Source organism: Carassius carassius, chromosome 31 (assembly GCF_963082965.1).
Source record: "Carassius carassius chromosome 31, fCarCar2.1, whole genome shotgun sequence".
NCBI lineage: Eukaryota > Metazoa > Chordata > Actinopteri > Cypriniformes > Cyprinidae > Carassius > Carassius carassius.
The window spans coordinates 13,071,148-13,088,390 of NC_081785.1; the positions used below are offsets into that span (position 1 = coordinate 13,071,148).

The 17,243-nt window shown below is 41.4% G+C and overlaps 1 protein-coding gene across 4 annotated transcripts; it reads right to left on the reverse strand.

Moving 5' to 3' along the window:
• Window positions 1–268: 268 nt before the first annotated feature.
• On the reverse strand, window positions 269–10,614 carry LOC132111585 (lysine-specific histone demethylase 1A-like). Of its 4 annotated transcripts, none has more exons than XM_059519019.1 (20): window positions 10,310–10,614; window positions 8,066–8,231; window positions 7,786–7,919; window positions 7,082–7,160; window positions 6,837–6,929; window positions 6,445–6,551; window positions 6,271–6,352; window positions 6,051–6,145; window positions 5,583–5,600; window positions 5,164–5,306; window positions 4,967–5,057; window positions 4,751–4,885; window positions 3,270–3,343; window positions 3,055–3,166; window positions 2,770–2,902; window positions 2,497–2,684; window positions 1,377–1,491; window positions 887–1,014; window positions 561–707; window positions 269–474 (listed from the first exon to the last, which is right to left on the reverse strand). In XM_059519019.1, exons 1-20 carry the CDS (start codon window positions 10,571–10,573, stop codon window positions 286–288), a joined length of 2,493 nt encoding a protein of 830 aa, XP_059375002.1. In that variant the 5' UTR covers window positions 10,574–10,614; the 3' UTR covers window positions 269–285. The 4 variants fall into 4 exon arrangements, with proteins under 4 accessions (XP_059375002.1, XP_059375000.1, XP_059375001.1 ...); XM_059519017.1 differs by having other exon boundaries at window positions 8,054–8,231; XM_059519018.1 differs by having other exon boundaries at window positions 8,066–8,234.
• Window positions 10,615–17,243: the final 6,629 nt, after the last annotated feature.

Below are 17,243 nucleotides of genomic sequence, written 5' to 3' on the forward strand. Positions count from 1 at the left end.
GTCCTTTTAGATGACTTGAACGTTAGCCAGTAAAGCTGCTGCAGCAGAAAGCAAATGAGTGAAGGGTTGTTTTAAATCTCCAGATCCCAGATTAGTGAATTATTTCCCTAAAGGCATGTTCTTACATGCAGACATACTCTCCCATGAACACACACATTCCCAGTCTGAGGAGTCACCCGGTGTCCTTACTTGACCCGCCCGCTCTTTATCTAACAAGGCATTCTTTCACTGAATATCCCCAACTCACATTCTCTCTATTTGCACATCATGTGTGGGTTTAGACGTTTATTGGTTACTGGGGGAGGGCTGTGGGTTTGGATTGGCAGTGGCTTGGCGTGGCATAGTGTACATGGCTCCCAGAAACTGATCAGCAATCCTTCCTGCCTCCCTCAGCCCACTCAGCAAAGCGCCATGGACCGTTGCGGGATAGTTTCTGATTGTGTGTTCACCCGCGAAGAAAAGACGTGGAACAGGCTGCAAAATGCACACAATCAGCATAACGTCTGCTTCTGGTGACACAACGATCTTTAAGGAAATGAGCAATAAGGTGTGACACTCACCTGTGAGGCTCCGGGGATGGCAGGACCAGGTGTGATGGGCTGGGCCATGAGATCGTAGTCATTACCAGATGAACCGGCCGCTACATACGAGTAAGACCCACGGGCCCAAGGGTCGGCACGCCAGCGACTCACCACCGTCTCCTTTGGCTGCCAAGTCGACAGAAACAGAACACACAGTCAGTTTGTTGTTGTTGGAACAGACCCAGATGCTTCATACTACAGGAATGAGCTCCAGAGTCTCAGTGTGTGAGTGCTTTTCTCAGTGCTTTTGTTGCACAGTGCGGAACTACAACTTAAATAAGTTTCTCTAGCACATCCGAGCTCACCTGAGGTACTGCACTGCTTCCAAAGATGCCCTTGAGGATTGCCAAACAACGGCCCACGATGACATCATCACTGATATTCTCCATAATGCCTGCAGCCTCTCCTGCCATCAGAGCCAGCAATATGGGAGCTGAGAAGACACAAAAGATCAGATTCAAAGAGCTCTGAATGACAATTATGCAACTATAATTATCAGAGAGAATTTCAATATATCAACCAATATATTTATTACTGATATGTGGTCAGTATTGGACACATCATTGTGCAAGCTCATTTCTGCCTATTTTTACTTTATTTTCATTGTTTTAAACCACCATCACTTTAAATACACAAATAGTTAAACAGAAGGGTAAGACGTAGTCTTCAGCAGATCTCATAATGAATATTGAATGGATGTTTTATTTTATGCATTATCCTCCATAACATCAAAATAATTAACAACTTAATAGCCATATGTTTTATTGAAACATCCCTAAACTGAAGGATGATTACCTTTGTAGAGATTCCAGAAGAGAAACAGTTCCCCTCGACTGGCCGTAGTACTTCCCACATGTCCAAAGAGGTTAACACTGGGGTCCCAGAATACTCGATCAAAACACAACACAACCTAGAACAAGGACAACAAAGATTAGGACAGAATGGGCCTTTTTAAGAGCAGCTGGTGAGTTTCTTCTGTGGAACAGTTCCCTTTTTTGCCCATTCAAATGGAAGTCAATGGGAACTAAAACTGTTTGGTTACCAATGGTCTTTAAAATATCTCCTGTGTTCCACAAAAAAGAAAAAGTCATACAGGTTTGGAATGTCAAACCCTTAAAGCAAACCCTTTAATTAAACCCCATTAAAACACTAGCAGTCTAATGCTGCATCGTCATAATTCAAAAGTATTCAAGTCCACTTACAGCCTCTATAAATTATACCATCATAATGCAGTATTTGTTTTAATCAAATGCACATATTTTAGCAGATACTTAAGAAGCAAGACAACTTACAATACAGTGCACAATGCCGCAAAGAAACCAAAAAGCTATTACGAAGATTCTTTTTGTCACTAAAATGATAAAAAAATAAAAAAGCACATGCAATCTAAAAAAAAAAAGCAAAAGTAGCAGATGCTTGCTTTCAATGATCATTGGGTCAATGAAAATGCATTTGCGTGAACATTTCTGACATCCTGCAGTGTATTCAGACAGCTGTTTCTGATATAGTAGCACTGTGCATGAATCCGGTACCACACTGTGCCCTCTTGTGACAAAAACGGAGAAATGGTGCAGGACAATTGCATAATACTGCAGTATTTTTCTGCTGCAGCTGAGGAAGTGAGGAAAGAGAGAGAGAGAGAGAGAGAGAGAGAGAGAGAGAGAGAGAGAGAGATGATGCATCCTGGACACTATGTGTAGGGGTAAATTCGTTAAAGACTCATTGCACACACGCCTATATCTATCATATTAAATATGATCTGACCTAACCAGCCCATCCTAAGCTTCACTCTTTATTAGCCAAAGTGGATTTGTTTGATACACACATATAAAATGTCCCATGCTGATAAAGACCAGCATTGTCATTACATCAACACCCTCTGGTCTGCGAAGTAATAAACTGAAATTTTCCACACCTTGTTGAGGTTCCCAAAGCCCATTCTCTGGACGGCAGCCGTCTTCCATTCTGGCAGGGGAGGCACAAACTGCACGGCTGGCGGCTGCTGCTTCAGCACTCCCAAAGGAAGTGTACATAACACGGCATCACACTTATAAATGAACGTCTGGGTAGTGGAGCGCGTATTCACCGCAATCACCTCACAACCTGAGACAGGGAGGAAATGATGGGCATAAATGTACATACACAAACACACCAAAACAGCAGGAGCTGGACTGACTGACTGACTCACCAGATGATGTGTATCGGACTTGTCTCACTGCAGTGTTGAGTTTGATATCCAAACCCTCTGCAAGTGCCACTGGAACGCATGAGTATCCATTCCGCACCGTTAGGTGACTTCCCGTGAACTCAAAATCATCATCCTGCTCAAACACAGAAAGAAAGGGACAGACTGCAGAAGCAAGCTTTGTTTTCTTTCTTTGTGTATTTGACTGGGAATGACATTTCCATAGTGAGCACTGTTCTCTACAAGTAGAGTTACAAAAACACAATTCAGACATGAAAGGTGCAGTACCTGATCCCAGTGTTTGAGTGAGAGTGTTGAAAGAGGTGTAGCGTTGGCAAACTCAAGGTTAGCAAAGTGCCAGTCAAGAATCTGTCGGTCTCTCGAAGACAGATAAACATCACTGAAAAAGAGATCCAGGATGACATTATTTGGATTCCGTTTGGAAGGACAGACAGGTGTGTTAATGTGACCTCAGTGTACTTGCATGGGTTGTATATGATTACCTGGGTGGGTTGGCCTCCAGCTCTTGCAGTCTCTCCTCTAATTTAACCTGCATCTCCACCAGCTCATCATACTCCTGCGGCCCAAAGACAGGATCAGAATCAGCACACATGTGGGTTTTTAAATGAAAGATGGGGATAACAGTATCTAGAGAGCACGGTGGTCAATGGCTGACACAATACAGATAATAATAGTGAATTTTAAAGATAGCCTATGTGACAATTAAATGCAGTTTTTAAACAGTTAAAAAAGAAAGAAAGAAATGTATATTAGTCACAAAATAGGTTTGACCAGAAGTTTATTCTTAACAGTGAACACGGAAGAGTTCAAAATAAGACCGTCCCTCTCTCCTCAGCACCTGAGTGTGAGGTTTTCGGATGTGTAAACTCACTGCTGAGTGGCTGAGATCAGCAGTGGTTTCATCCCAGAGGGCAGAGTCATCCCCCTTCAAGCGGGCCAGCCGTTTACCCATCTAACCAGCACAGGACTATTTAAAGAAAACCCTCCCCCCTAAACCACATCACACAACTCTGAACTATCCTGCTATAGTTTCTCTGTGTGTCAATCTGTTACAGTCTGCAAGAAATAACCCCACACTTTTGACCAGTAGTGCCTACACACATATTGATTTGTAAAAGCTAACATTTCCTTCTGAATTATTTTTGAGTATATGAAATAATTGAGTATATGAAGTTTTAATTTTTGCATATCAGAAAGCTAAGGCTTAAGGCTACATCTAGACGTGAGTCGTGCACTAAAAGTATGCATTTTAAAAGGAAGCAAGCAAGCGTCGAAATTCATGTTTCAACCGTAAATGGTTTGAACAGCTCTAATGGGCTACAATTGAGAGAGATTATGTGAATTAACATGCTTAAAACTCACAAGTGAAGACCGTTTAAGTTAGGAATTTAACTTTTTGCTCTGTTGGTGCTAAAGAGAGTACGACCGTCTTAGACTGTGGTTTGGGAAAAAGTACTAAAACAAGCCAACTGAAACAGCAGGCTGAAATGGTATTATGCTCCATTACCAAGCGCAGAGGTGTTTGGCATGGCTGGAAAACACGGCTGTGCAGTAAAAAGATATTAAGATTGAGCATGATGGATCCAGAGCTGTCGCCAGTCGCTAGCAGAGGAGATGCTTGGCTGCTGAATGTGCGATCAGCATTGTTGGTGAGTTAGTTGGCTTCTGGGACAACGAATGAGTTCGAACCTTAGTTTGATTAGACTTCAGCTTTAATTTGACAAAAGGGATAGGCTTTAAGGGACAGAAATAAAATTTTCACAACCCATGTTTACCATTTTTTGGCCACTGGAATGGGATTGGGAAAATTAACAGAGCCAGAATCTTTTGCAACAAACTGAATTTGTCAGTGACATGGTTTCCTATCAGAGTTTTTATTTGTGTAAGCGTGCACAATGTTTATATGGTCAGTGTGGGGTGAGGTCATGAGGATTTGGTTAATGTGGGGAGTTCGGTCTACTACCTTGCAGAGTGCCGTGAGGTCTCTGTGTTTGCTCTTCACCAGGAACTCAGCTGTGATGTCTCTGGGTGGCTTTACCTCACTGGCCTCTTTATACTGCTGATGCAGCTCCTTAACTTTCTCCTTAGTAGCCACCAACTGAACAAGAGCGGGCACAATCAAATTAATTTTGTGTTAGGAGCATGCTGCAATTAAGGGAAGTGTACATGCATGTATTACCTTGTTCAGATGGTCCTTAAGCTCCTCTTGAGTCTTCACAATCTTCTTCCAGTGTTCAATCTGCTCATCTTTCACATGTTTCTCCTGCAGCCTGAACACAGATGAGCGACATGTCAAAAACCATGCTATATTATCTTACTACTTTTATTCTGATGCTTCATCTCATAATATGAAGCAAATAATCGGCGCTCACTTACTGTATCACTACTTCCAGTGCTTGTCCCAGAGACACAGGTTTGTTGTTGAGAAAGTTGAAGTCGAGCTGGTGGCTGAGGTATGACGTTGCCTCTAACAGACGATTGAACTCTTGCTCTACCATCTCATCCTTCTCTTTAGGGACCTTCAGCAGAGTTACAACCATGTAACTTGATATTATGGATGATAATTTATCCACATATACATTGTTACAGTATTAATATGCAATGCGTACATATGCCAGATGTTCATTTTCATCAAGTTTTTGGGTAGCAAACTATACTGAACAAGAAGGTGTTCATAACTCATAAACGTGTACTGAATATGCAGTTATCATTGGGTGTTGCTGAGTGTGTAAATAAGTCCTATATAGTTCCTCTATTTAAATATGTTGTATGAGATTATAAACAGAAATACTTACACTCGTGCAGCGTTCTCCCTGTATATCCATGGCAATCCATCAGTTTAAGAAGTGAAAATGGAGTGAAAGCAAGTGAGATAAAAAAGGAAGGATGTGATGTAGCAAAGACAATGTTTGGAGGTTGAGAGGGGGCAGAGAGTGAGAGAGAGAAAAATACCGTTAGATTGTTCTTTCCTCTAATTAGAGTATGAGTGCTTGACTTTAAACATGGTTGAGATGCCAATCAGAAGAGAATGGGAGGAGCAATGACTTTTCATATTTGATTTAAACATTAAGTTAACTGGTCTGAGCAATGACTGTACAATATCATGAGGATAAAATTGTGACAGCTTTTAAATTTTATCCGTATTTTAAAATATTACTTCATACGTCTATTTCTACATATGATCAGAATATTAACATATATGTATATTAGCGTATAAACCCTAAAATGATGTGCATCTGTTTATTTGTTTCAAGATCACTCACAGCTTGTCCGTTGGCCTCATAGAGTGGACACTTCTGTTTGATTTTAGCCAGCTCCATGTTGACCTGTTTGCTGACTACAGCCATAGGGTTTCCGCCTTAAAGACATACACATTCATTTGTAACTGTTGCACAAGCTTTGAGATAGCGGCCTGAACATGTGACTCTCTTCCATGGTCAATAGTGCCACCTCCTGGAGAGATGAGTATTTACTAGGTCTTACCCAGTCCAGTCACCACCATAGCACCCAGGTCAGCTACATAGTTCCCTTTCCTGAAAGTGGCCACTCGCCCTCCCACACGATCCTACAAAGAACAATCAAGGTTTGTAAAATAAAAAAAACTTGTCTCAGGCTCATCAGCTCTACTGAACAGAGTATCAGATTTCAGATACTTACTCTTGATTCAAGAACAGTCACATCCATCCCAAAACTCTGCAGCTGTCTGGCTGCTGCCAGCCCTGACACCCCACCTCCAATCACTATAACTTTTCCAGTTTTCTTTGCTACAAGAACATAAGAGAATACAATTTGAACAACACTGGAGACCAGAGTGCTTTCTGCTTTGTAGTTTGTTACTCTTTTTGTCTTTGCATTCGAACCATTTATCTGTTTAAATGCCAGCTGCAAACAAGCTGTCATATATTAATGAAAATGCTATACAATAGAATTCATTCTACACCAGACAAATGAAATGCAAGTGTGTTAAAAGCCTTGTACTGCTGTCATCCCGTTTGTTTTGACACTGATATCTCTAGATCTGCTCTGTGGTAACATCAAGTCTCAATTACTTGGCAGAGGCTTTACTCTCTTGTAGACACCAAAGTTGATGAACCCATGTCTCTCCAGGTAGCTGTGTATCCGGTGCACTAGGACAGCATCACCTGAAGAGAAGAACCACCACAGACCCATTAAAAATATACACATGAATATTTAAACAAATACAGCCAAGTCTATACATTTGGTAAAGTGTGTACATTTCTTAAGATTAAATAAAATTTTGGAATCAGAGCAATGTCAGGTGACATAGACTCACTGTTGTATGGAGCTTCTAGCTGCTGCACAGTTGCCTCAAAGGTCAGCTGAACTTTGGGGTTGTCCAACCACAGTTGAAGCTGAACATTCGAGAAAAGACATTTTCACAGCTGACTGGAATTTTTAAACATTTTTGTTGGATCAACTTTGAATACAATCTACCGTCTCATTAAAACGTTTGGGATCAGTAAGTAATGTTTCTGAAAGAAGTCTCTTATGCTCACAGAGGCTACTTGGCTTCTTGTAATAATATTTTTTGTGAAATATTACAAATTAAAAGAACTGCTTTCTATTTTAAAATGTAATTCACATCTTCTCTCTACTCTGATGCTCAAGAAACTTTTATTATTCTCAGGGTTTAAAAAAAGAGCTGTGATTAATATTTTGAGAAAACCACATTATAGACTTTTCACCATCTTTAATTATTTGAAAGGTCAAAAGAACAACATTTATTTGAAATTGATAACTTTTGTAACATTATAAATGCCTAAAGTGTCACTTTTAATCAATTTAATGCATGCTTTCTGAATAAAAGTTTTAATTAAAAACTTACAGACCTCAAACTTCAGAACAGTATATTATTAGCCAATAAGACTTCTAATAGAGTTTCTACCATAATAACAATGTCTATTTAGCTCCTGTTTATCAGCTTCAAAAAACTAAATTCAAATGCTTTAAATATCACAAAATGTATCGCAAACTCACCGTTCGGTTCCGGATGTACAAGAATACTTTCTGAGTATGCTGTGGTCCACCGATAATGTCAGGGAAGCATGCAGCTTCCTGTGATGTCATACGGTCATGTGGGAGGCGGCTCTGGAAGGCGGCTCCCTCTACACCTAAGTCATCACAACATTCATTAACCCACTAATACCACCATTTTCTCCACTTCCATAAACAGTATAAAGTAATAAAGTATTTCAAAATATTTTTTAAATTCTGTAAAAGGTGCAAATATTTAGATTAGTCCAACCTCTGACTATACCTGACGGTTCCTCAGGTTCGCTGTCATTCTCCTCTTCTATTGGTGGGGGTGGTGGAGGAATTACCTGTTTCCTTTCTTTCTCAGCTTTAGCGTTCCTCTCTTCCTCTGAATAATACTCATCCTCCGACAGATTGGCGAGACTCTCATCCATCTCCCTGTACTCCACCTGCAGCAGGAGGCACAATAAAAGCTTCATTAAAACCTAGTTCTGCTTCAGCTGGGGTGAAACATGAAATTATTCCCTACTTAGACAAAACATCAACTGTTTACTATATAGTATGTATTCGGGCTGGTTAAAAAATATAGATTTCTCATTTTTCGCTATTCTTTTATCTTTATCTAATATCTTTTTCATTAATCCCAAGATTCAATTAGTCTAGCCTGTCAGATAATGAACAGAACATTTTAGTGTGCCTCCCTTCCAATGAATTGCAATAAATTTGTGATTTGTTACTTTTGATATGAAACAAAGTCTTAGATTTCAAATTCTGTCCATTTTATAACAATATTCAAATATTAAATGCTGTTTTGGTGCTGTTTAATGCGGAGAGACAGATCGCTGTAGTGCCTCGCGTAGAAACGGCAGCAGGAACTGATCGTCTCCTCCACTTTAATATCAGCTACAGAACAAAATAAACATGAATGAACATCTGAAGGTATGTTAAAAGAAAGAGTACAACTTACCGAAATCTGTATCCTGTCTCGTGTATTAATTCAGTTGGTATTTCAACCGAGGGATGACGTCAATAGCTTGTAAACAATATTGTCACGTAACGTCACATTTACCACAGAAGAACACATTCGACAATTAACTCATTAGTCAACTAGAAAAATGAACTCTAGGAGCATTTTGCTAAATATATGCACCATAAACCATATTCATTATGTTTTTTACTGTTCATGTTGTTTGAAGAAATTAGCTAAGTTTTTGTGACAGTCACCATTTAAATGTTTAAAAAAATTAATTGGAGTAGAAATATAATTCTGTAAATTAAAGTAAAAGTTAGTATTATAACTTTAATATTGGAAAAACTTTGACTATATTTTAAGTGTTTGTTTACAAATCAGCAAATTTCAACCTTCCATATTACTGACTCTCAGGTATATTTAACAGTTTTAGCATTAGAAAATTTGCCATTTGCTGTACCTGATATACATCTAAAATAATCGATACTGAATTGAATCAAAAGCTTGAAGGATAATCGAATTGAATTGTGAAATTTGTGTCAAAACCCAGCCTAAGTATGTATTCAGATTAGTACTTAGAGCAGTTTAACATTTCAGAGCAATAAAAAATTGCGTATTATTTAGTGCCAATAAATCGCTTCAAACTGTTTTTCTGTCTCAGTTGACTCAGCTAGTACATAGGAATGGCTCAATTAGTGCTGTGCAATTAATAAAAAAAAATAAAAAAATCTTTCAATTTCGATTTTTGCCTCCAACTATTATGAAAATCAAGTAATCAAGATAAAATGATTATTGCCCCCCGTTCTGCCCCCTTTAGCAGCTCTCCGCTTTCGTTCCTCAATAAAAGCCCAATTTTCCGTGCAAATCAGTAAAATCATGAAACGTGACATTTCTGCAAAATTCTGCGCTTGGTGATTATTCATATACATCTTTATTTGTCATGTAATAAATGAATGTAAAGAGTTGAGAATAAAAATACGTGTGTAACAGTAATTTGGATCCGTGCGGGTCTTAAAGTGACCGGGCTATGTTGTATTTTACGTCTGATTATTCATTTCTGTAGTAGGCTGTACCACACTATATGAACCTTTTCATATAAACTGCAATAAATACAAAACTAGAACCAAACTAAAACGAGACATTAATAATAAATAGTATAGTGAATAAATGAATCATACTAGAGACTTAATTAAAACATTAAAGCACAGTGTCTCATTTGTATCTTTTTATTCTATTGTATTTGTCCTTTGCTTTTTTATTACTGACAATTTAATTATTTTCAATAATTTTGAGAACGTTTTGTTGTTTGTTTGGAATTCTTCTGGTCTCTACAATGTAGATGTCATAGCAACCTTATTTACTGGAAATACTTATTTGATATTTAGCACTATCTTTAAAATAATTATCCCTTATAAAGTATTGGTCATATGACCCCGTCATAATCCTGATAACAATATTGACCAAAATAATCGTGATTATGATTTTTGCCATAATCGAGCAGCCCTAGGCTCAATTATCCCTGTTCACAAAATAGGAAAAGTTCATAGAGATGTTTACCTTTGCTCTTTTACGGCGACTGGTCCTGCGTCCCTCTGCAGAATCTTGATCAACCCCTCCTGGTGCAGGAGGGTGCAAAAGAGGAGGTCCACCTGGTTCTCCACTTGGAGAAGCTCTCTCTTTCTTTTTCACATCTGCAGAACCTGGGCCAGAGGGAACGGCCGGACCAGCTTGAGGAGCAGAGAGGGTTTCAAGAGCACGGTCTCCACCGTTACCCCCCGAGGAAGAGGAGGAACCTGGGTCTAACTTCTTATTGGACAGCATTACAGATGAAAGAAGCCTTTCTTGAAATGAGGAAACAACTGCTGAAGGTAGGTGTACAGACATAAGGTGATGAGAACATATGAACAGACACAGTCCGAAAATGCTCTCCATTTATACATCTGTGGGTCCCGGTCATAATTCATAAATGTTTAAAAATGAGTAATGATCAACTTAGATTCATTCCACACAGATTGGTCCTATAACTAACATAACAAATGTACTGTTTTCTATCACAGAGCACATGTACCAATGGCTTTGAATGCTCAAAACAACATGAGGTTTGCAGAATCTCACTTGTGCACCTGCTCTGAACCAACAGGCATTGTTGGAGAGACACAAGCTGTTTCACTGTACGTTACAGCTTGCTAAATGTAGGAAATTTTGGCATAATTTCTCTGCTCAATAGTCCGTGAGCATACCGTTATCAAAACATGATTACAAACTCGCCAGTTCCAATCCTAATTGAAGTTGAATTTTAAGCAAACTGACTCTTTTTATCAGAAACCAACCAACGCTAGTCGATAAATGCTATAACGTTACCTTACATATTTAGGATCGCAGCTCCTGTTAATATATATTTATATATTATCAAACGTTCACAACTGTTGTTTTTTTTTAACTATGAAGAAATAGGACAATTACTGTTGCGCTCATGCACTGGTGAGCTAATATGCTATTGCTAGCGACACGAGCGGTTCTCTCTGATTATCAAACTCCCATAAAAAACTAAATTCTTCATTGCCATTAATTACAATTATGACATGAAATGTTAAACATTTATAGATTGTATGCGTTAGTCTCATTTACCGTCTTGCGATCTATTTATAAATAAATATTAATCATATTTACCTGCTCGCGGCTATGGGGAGTCTATAGCACAAAGAAAGAAACAGATGGCTGTCTCTACCGGAAGCGCACAACCAATTCGGCTAGGCGACGAGGGTACAGAAGGCGGGATCTAAATTGCCCAGTGTTTGTAATAGGGTAGAAGAGCGGTCGATCAAACGTTTCAGAAAATCAGGTTCATTTTATGCAAATTTGGCATGCAACGTTCACCTGTATGCAAACTTAAAATGTCTCATTCATTAAATTGACTCAAGTGAATCAGGGGCCCTCAGGGCTCACTAGAGGACCTCTGTAAATTTGCAAGGGAGACACAGATTGCCTTAAATTTATTTGAAATAAAGCTCATTATATTTATATAATTCGAAAATTAAAATGCTAAACCTGCTAAACAATTTAAAAGTGCAACATGGACATCATTTATCATGTCGCTCTGTAGAAAACTCAATGACAATGTTTTCAAACAAGTTGTAGCCTAAGTAGTATTTTTATTTATTTATTTATTTTTTACAACAAAGCTATATTAATGAATATTAGATTTAGTGAATAAATAACAATGTTTAAGACTTACGAACAATATATTTATATATTTTTATATATTTAACCCCTTATGAGAAGAATAAATCAAAGGACCGTGACGTCGCCCGGTATGGCGCAGCCGGGGCCCCACCCTGGAGCCAGGCCCGGGGTTGGGGCTCGTATGCGAGCGCCTGGTGGCCGGGCCTCCCCCCACGGGGTCCGGCCGGGCTCAGCCCGAAGGAGCGACGTGGGGCCGCCTTCCCGTGGGCTCACCACCTACAGGAGGGACCGTAAGGGGCCGGTGCTTAGACAATCGGGTGGCAGTCGAAGGCGGGGGCCTCGACAGCCCGATCCCTGGACACGGAAACTAGCTCTAGGGACGTGGAACGTCACCTCACTGGCGGGGAAGGAGCCCGAGATTGTGCGTGAGGTAGAGAGGTTCCGACTAGCGATAGTCGGACTCACCTCTACGCACAGCTTGGGCTCTGGTACCACACTCCTCGAGAGAGGATGGACTCTTCACCACTCTGGAGTTGCCCATGGTGAGAGGCGGCGGGCTGGTGTGGGTTTGCTTATAGCCCCCCAGCTCAGCTGCCATGTGTTGGAGTTTCCCCCCGGTGAACGAGAGGGTCGCTTCCCTGCGCCTTCGGGTCGGGGATAGGTCTCTCACTGTCGTTTGTGCCTACGGGCCGAACGGCAATGCAGGGTACCCAGCCTTCTTGGAGTCTCTGGGAGGGGTGCTGGAAAGTGCTCCGACTGGGGACTCCGTCGTTTTACTGGGGGACTTCAACGCCCACGTGGGCAACGACAGTGACACCTGGAGGGGCGTGATTGGGAGGAACGGCCCCCCTGATCTGAACCCGAGCGGTGTTCAGTTATTGGACTTCTGTGCTAGTTACAGCTTGTCCATAACGAACACCATGTTCAAGCATAAGGGTGTCCATCAGTACACGTGGCACCAGGACACCCTAGGCCGTAGGTCGATGATCGACTTTGTGGTCGTTTCATCCGACCTCCGGCCGTATGTCTTGGACACTCGGGTGAAGAGAGGGGCGGAGCTGTCAACCGATCACCACCTGGTGGTGAGTTGGATCCGATGGCGGGGGAGGAAGCTGGACAGACTCGGCAGACCCAAACGTACTGTGAGGGTCTGCTGGGAACGTTTGGCCGAGTCTCCTGTCAGAGAGATCTTCAACTCCCACCTCCGGCAGAGCTTCGACCGGATCCCGAGGGAGGCTGGAGATATTGAGTCCGAGTGGACCATGTTCTCCACCTCCATTGTCGAAGCGGCCGCTCGGAGCTGTGGCCGTAAGGTTTCCGGTGCCTGTCGAGGCGGCAATCCCCGAACCCGGTGGTGGACACCGGAAGTAAGGGATGCCGTCAAGCTGAAGAAGGAGTCCTATCGGGCCTGGTTGGCTTGTGGGACTCCAGAGGCAGCTGACAGGTACCGGCAGGCCAAGCGGACTACAGCCCGGGTGGTTGTGGAGGCAAAAACTCGGGCCTGGGAGGAGTTCGGTGAGGCCATGGAGAAGGACTATCGGTCAGCCTCGAAGAGATTCTGGCAAACCGTCCGGCGCCTCAGGAGAGGGAAGCAGTGCCCTACCAACGCTGTTTACAGTAGAGGTGGGGAGCTGTTGACCTCAACTGGGGATGTCGTTGGACGGTGGAAGGAATACTTCGAGGATCTCCTCAATCCCGGTGTCACGTCTTCCATTGAGGAAGCAGAGGCTGAGGGCTTAGATGTGGACTCGTCCATAACCCAAGCTGAAGTCACCGAGGTAGTCAAGAAACTCCTCGGTGGCAAGTCACCGGGGGTGGATGAGATCCGCCCTGAGTACCTCAAGTCTCTGGATGTTGTGGGGCTGTCTTGGCTGACACGCCTCTGCAGCATCGCGTGGCAGTCGGGGACGGTGCCTCTGGGATGGCAGACCGGGGTGGTGGTCCCTCTTTTTAAGAAGGGGGACCGGAGGGTGTGTTCCAACTACAGGGGGATCACACTTCTCAGCCTCCCTGGGAAAGTCTATGCCAGGGTACTGGAGAGGAGAATCCGGCCGATAGTAGAACCTCGGATTCAGGAGGAACAGTGTGGTTTTCGTCCAGGCCGTGGAACACTGGACCAGCTCTATACCCTCTACAGGGTGCTGGAGGGTTCATGGGAGTATGCCCAACCAGTCCACATGTGCTTTGTGGATTTGGAGAAGGCATTCGACTGTGTCCCTCGCGGCGGCCTGTGGAGGGTTCTCCGGGAGTATGGGGTCCGGGGCCCTTTGCTAAGGGCTATCCGGTCCCTGTACGAACGGAGCAGGAGCTTGGTTCGTATTGCCAGCTGTAAGTCAGACTTGTTCCCGGTGCGTGTTGGACTCCGGCAGGGCTGCCCTTTGTCGCCGGTTCTGTTCATGATTTTTATGGACAGAATTTCTAGGCGCAGCCAGGGGCCGGAGGGGGTCAGGTTTGGTGACAACACGATTTCGTCTCTGCTCTTTGCGGATGATGTTGTCGTGTTGGCCTCATCAGGCCAGGACCTTCAGCATGCACTGGGACGGTTTGCAGCCGAGTGTGAAGCGGCTGGGATGAGAATCAGCACCTCCAAATCCGAGGCCATGGTCCTCAGTCGGAAAAGGGTGGCTTGCCCACTTCAGGTTGGTGGAGAGTTCCTGCCTCAAGTGGAGGAGTTTAAGTATCTTGGGGTCTTGTTCACGAGTGAGGGAAGGATGGAACGGGAGATTGACAGACGGATCGGTGCAGCTTCTGCAGTAATGCGGTCGATGTACCGGTCTGTCGTGGTGAAGAAAGAGCTGAGCCGCAAGGCGAAGCTCTCGATTTACCGGTCAATCTACGTTCCTACTCTCACCTATGGTCATGAGCTTTGGGTCATGACCGAAAGGACAAGATCCCGGATACAGGCGGCCGAAATGTGCTTTCTCCGCAGGGTGGCTGGGCGATCCCTTAGAGATAGGGTGAGAAGCTCAGTCACCCGGGAGGAGCTCAGAGTAGAGCCGCTGCTCCTCCACATCGAGAGGGGTCAGCTGAGGTGGCTCGGGCATCTGTTCCGGATGCCTCCTGGACGCCTTCCCGGGAAGGTGTTCCGGGCACATCCCACTGGGAGGAGACCCCGGGGGAGACCTAGGACACGCTGGAGAGACTATGTCTCCCGGCTGGCCTGGGAACGCCTCGGTGTCCCCCCAGAAGAGCTGGAGGAAGTGTCTAGGGAGAGGGAAGTCTGGGGTTCTCTGCTTAGACTGCTGCCCCCGCGACCCGGCCCCGGATAAGCGGTAGAAGATGGATGGATGGATGGATGGATGGATTTTTATCTTTGATAAACCATCATAATCCACCGGACAGAAGTGATACTAGGAATTCAGGCTATTGAAAATTAAATAATTATTATTTTTTGCACCATCAAGATTATGTGGAGCATATCCAAACATTAATAAATAATATGTATGGCACAGTTTAGGAATGACTAAAGTTTGAAATAAGAAAATTTAGCCTTCAATTTGGAAAGAAAAAAATGGCCATGAAAAAAAGGACACATATTCAAGATATAATCAAAGAGATTTCAAATTTAACTCAATCACCTACCCTTCTATCCAATAGTGATGATTTAATGTACAGAAACAATTCCTTCAAAGAATACTCCTCACTTAAAGCCCCAAAGGTTATATGCTCACAAATGGATAAAATGCTCATTCATTTCATCTTGAAAAACAAGCCTCATAAAATAAAATAAAAAAATCTTATGGTGGGTTAAATGTTCTTAATTTTACAATTTTCAACCAAATTTTAAAAATTAATTGGCTTAAAAAAAAAAAAGTCAATATTGTCCCATATAAATTATTTGATACACATTTGTTTTTTGCTGCAGTGTCCTTATATAACTGGCAAACTTCCCATTGCTTTTCCCATTGCTTTTTATCACAAAACAAGCATTACTTTACTGGTCACTTTTGTACAAACTAGATTTTTCTCCTAGCAGGTGTTTTCTATGGAATAATGGTGGTATCACTCATAATAACAAGTCATTGTATAAGGAGAATTGGGTTCTTATTGGGTGCTTATTGACAAGAATGGGCAATTAAACACTTACCCTGTAATTGTATTACAAAATATGGCTTTTTAATTTAACAAAGTAATCAAGGCTATTCCTAATGGCAGGCTATAGTAATTTTAACCAAATTCTCAAATATAAATATTAACAATACAAGCCAACAAAATGTCCAGCTTTTTGTAAATGGTCTCTCCTTTTTTGACAAGCGTTTTTATAACAGTTTTATAAGAAACTCCCTTAATGTCGGATCCAATCCTCCTTGTAAATCAAAATGGCTTAAACCTCACTTTATATTTTGGTGCAGCATTTGCTACCATATAAATATGTAATTTTTAATCAAGTAAAACCAGTACTTGACAAAATTATTCACAGATGTTATCCTGCAAATGCAGTTGTTAGCAGATATATTCATAGTGTTTGTGATAAATGTACCTTTTTGTAATCAATCTATTGAATATATTGAACATATATATTGAATATATTTTTCTATTGCACTTTTTCTATTTCTATTTCTACACAAAAATCTATTGTTTAAAGATAGTTTATTGTGATATTTTACTTTGTAATCAAAACCCATCTTTTTCTGATAAACATATTTATAATATTAATCTGTTAATTAGCTTAGTAAAGTTTTATATTCAGAAGTCAAAAATAATTCAAAAGAAACCATAATATATAACTGATCTTACTTCAAACCCATTTCTAATGAGATCACAAAATAAAAACAATTACAAATTCTAAAGCTTTTCAAATTCATGTAACTGCCCTAATGTAGCCTATGTGTTACTATTTTATCCTGTTATTTTTTTATTTTATGTATATATGTAGGATATATATTTGTATTATTTAGCATTTTTGTTGTTGCTGTTGCTCTATTTTGCATGCTTTGAGATGTGCAACGTTTCCCTGTTTGCATTGTGCCTTTGTGTGATGGAAATGAATAAAGGAAAAAAGAAAAGAAAAAAAGTGGAAATGGGAGGAGTCGTTGTTATCCCATAGGAGTGAATGAAAAATGCCGTAAGCTGAATCCCACCTGTCGCGAAAAGTCAGCGACTTTTCTTATAAAACAGCATATTCTTTAGTGGTAAACTCTAAAATTAGTTCAATCCAAAAGTATAATTAAGTGTAAACCATGTTGAAGATTAGCAGATAGGCTGATTAGCCGTTTCCTCTGAAAAGCTGTTTATTAAGAGTAGTGGAGCCTCGTCTCCTCCATTGACATCAAATCAAAAAAAAAAAAAAAAAAAAAAGAAAAAAAAC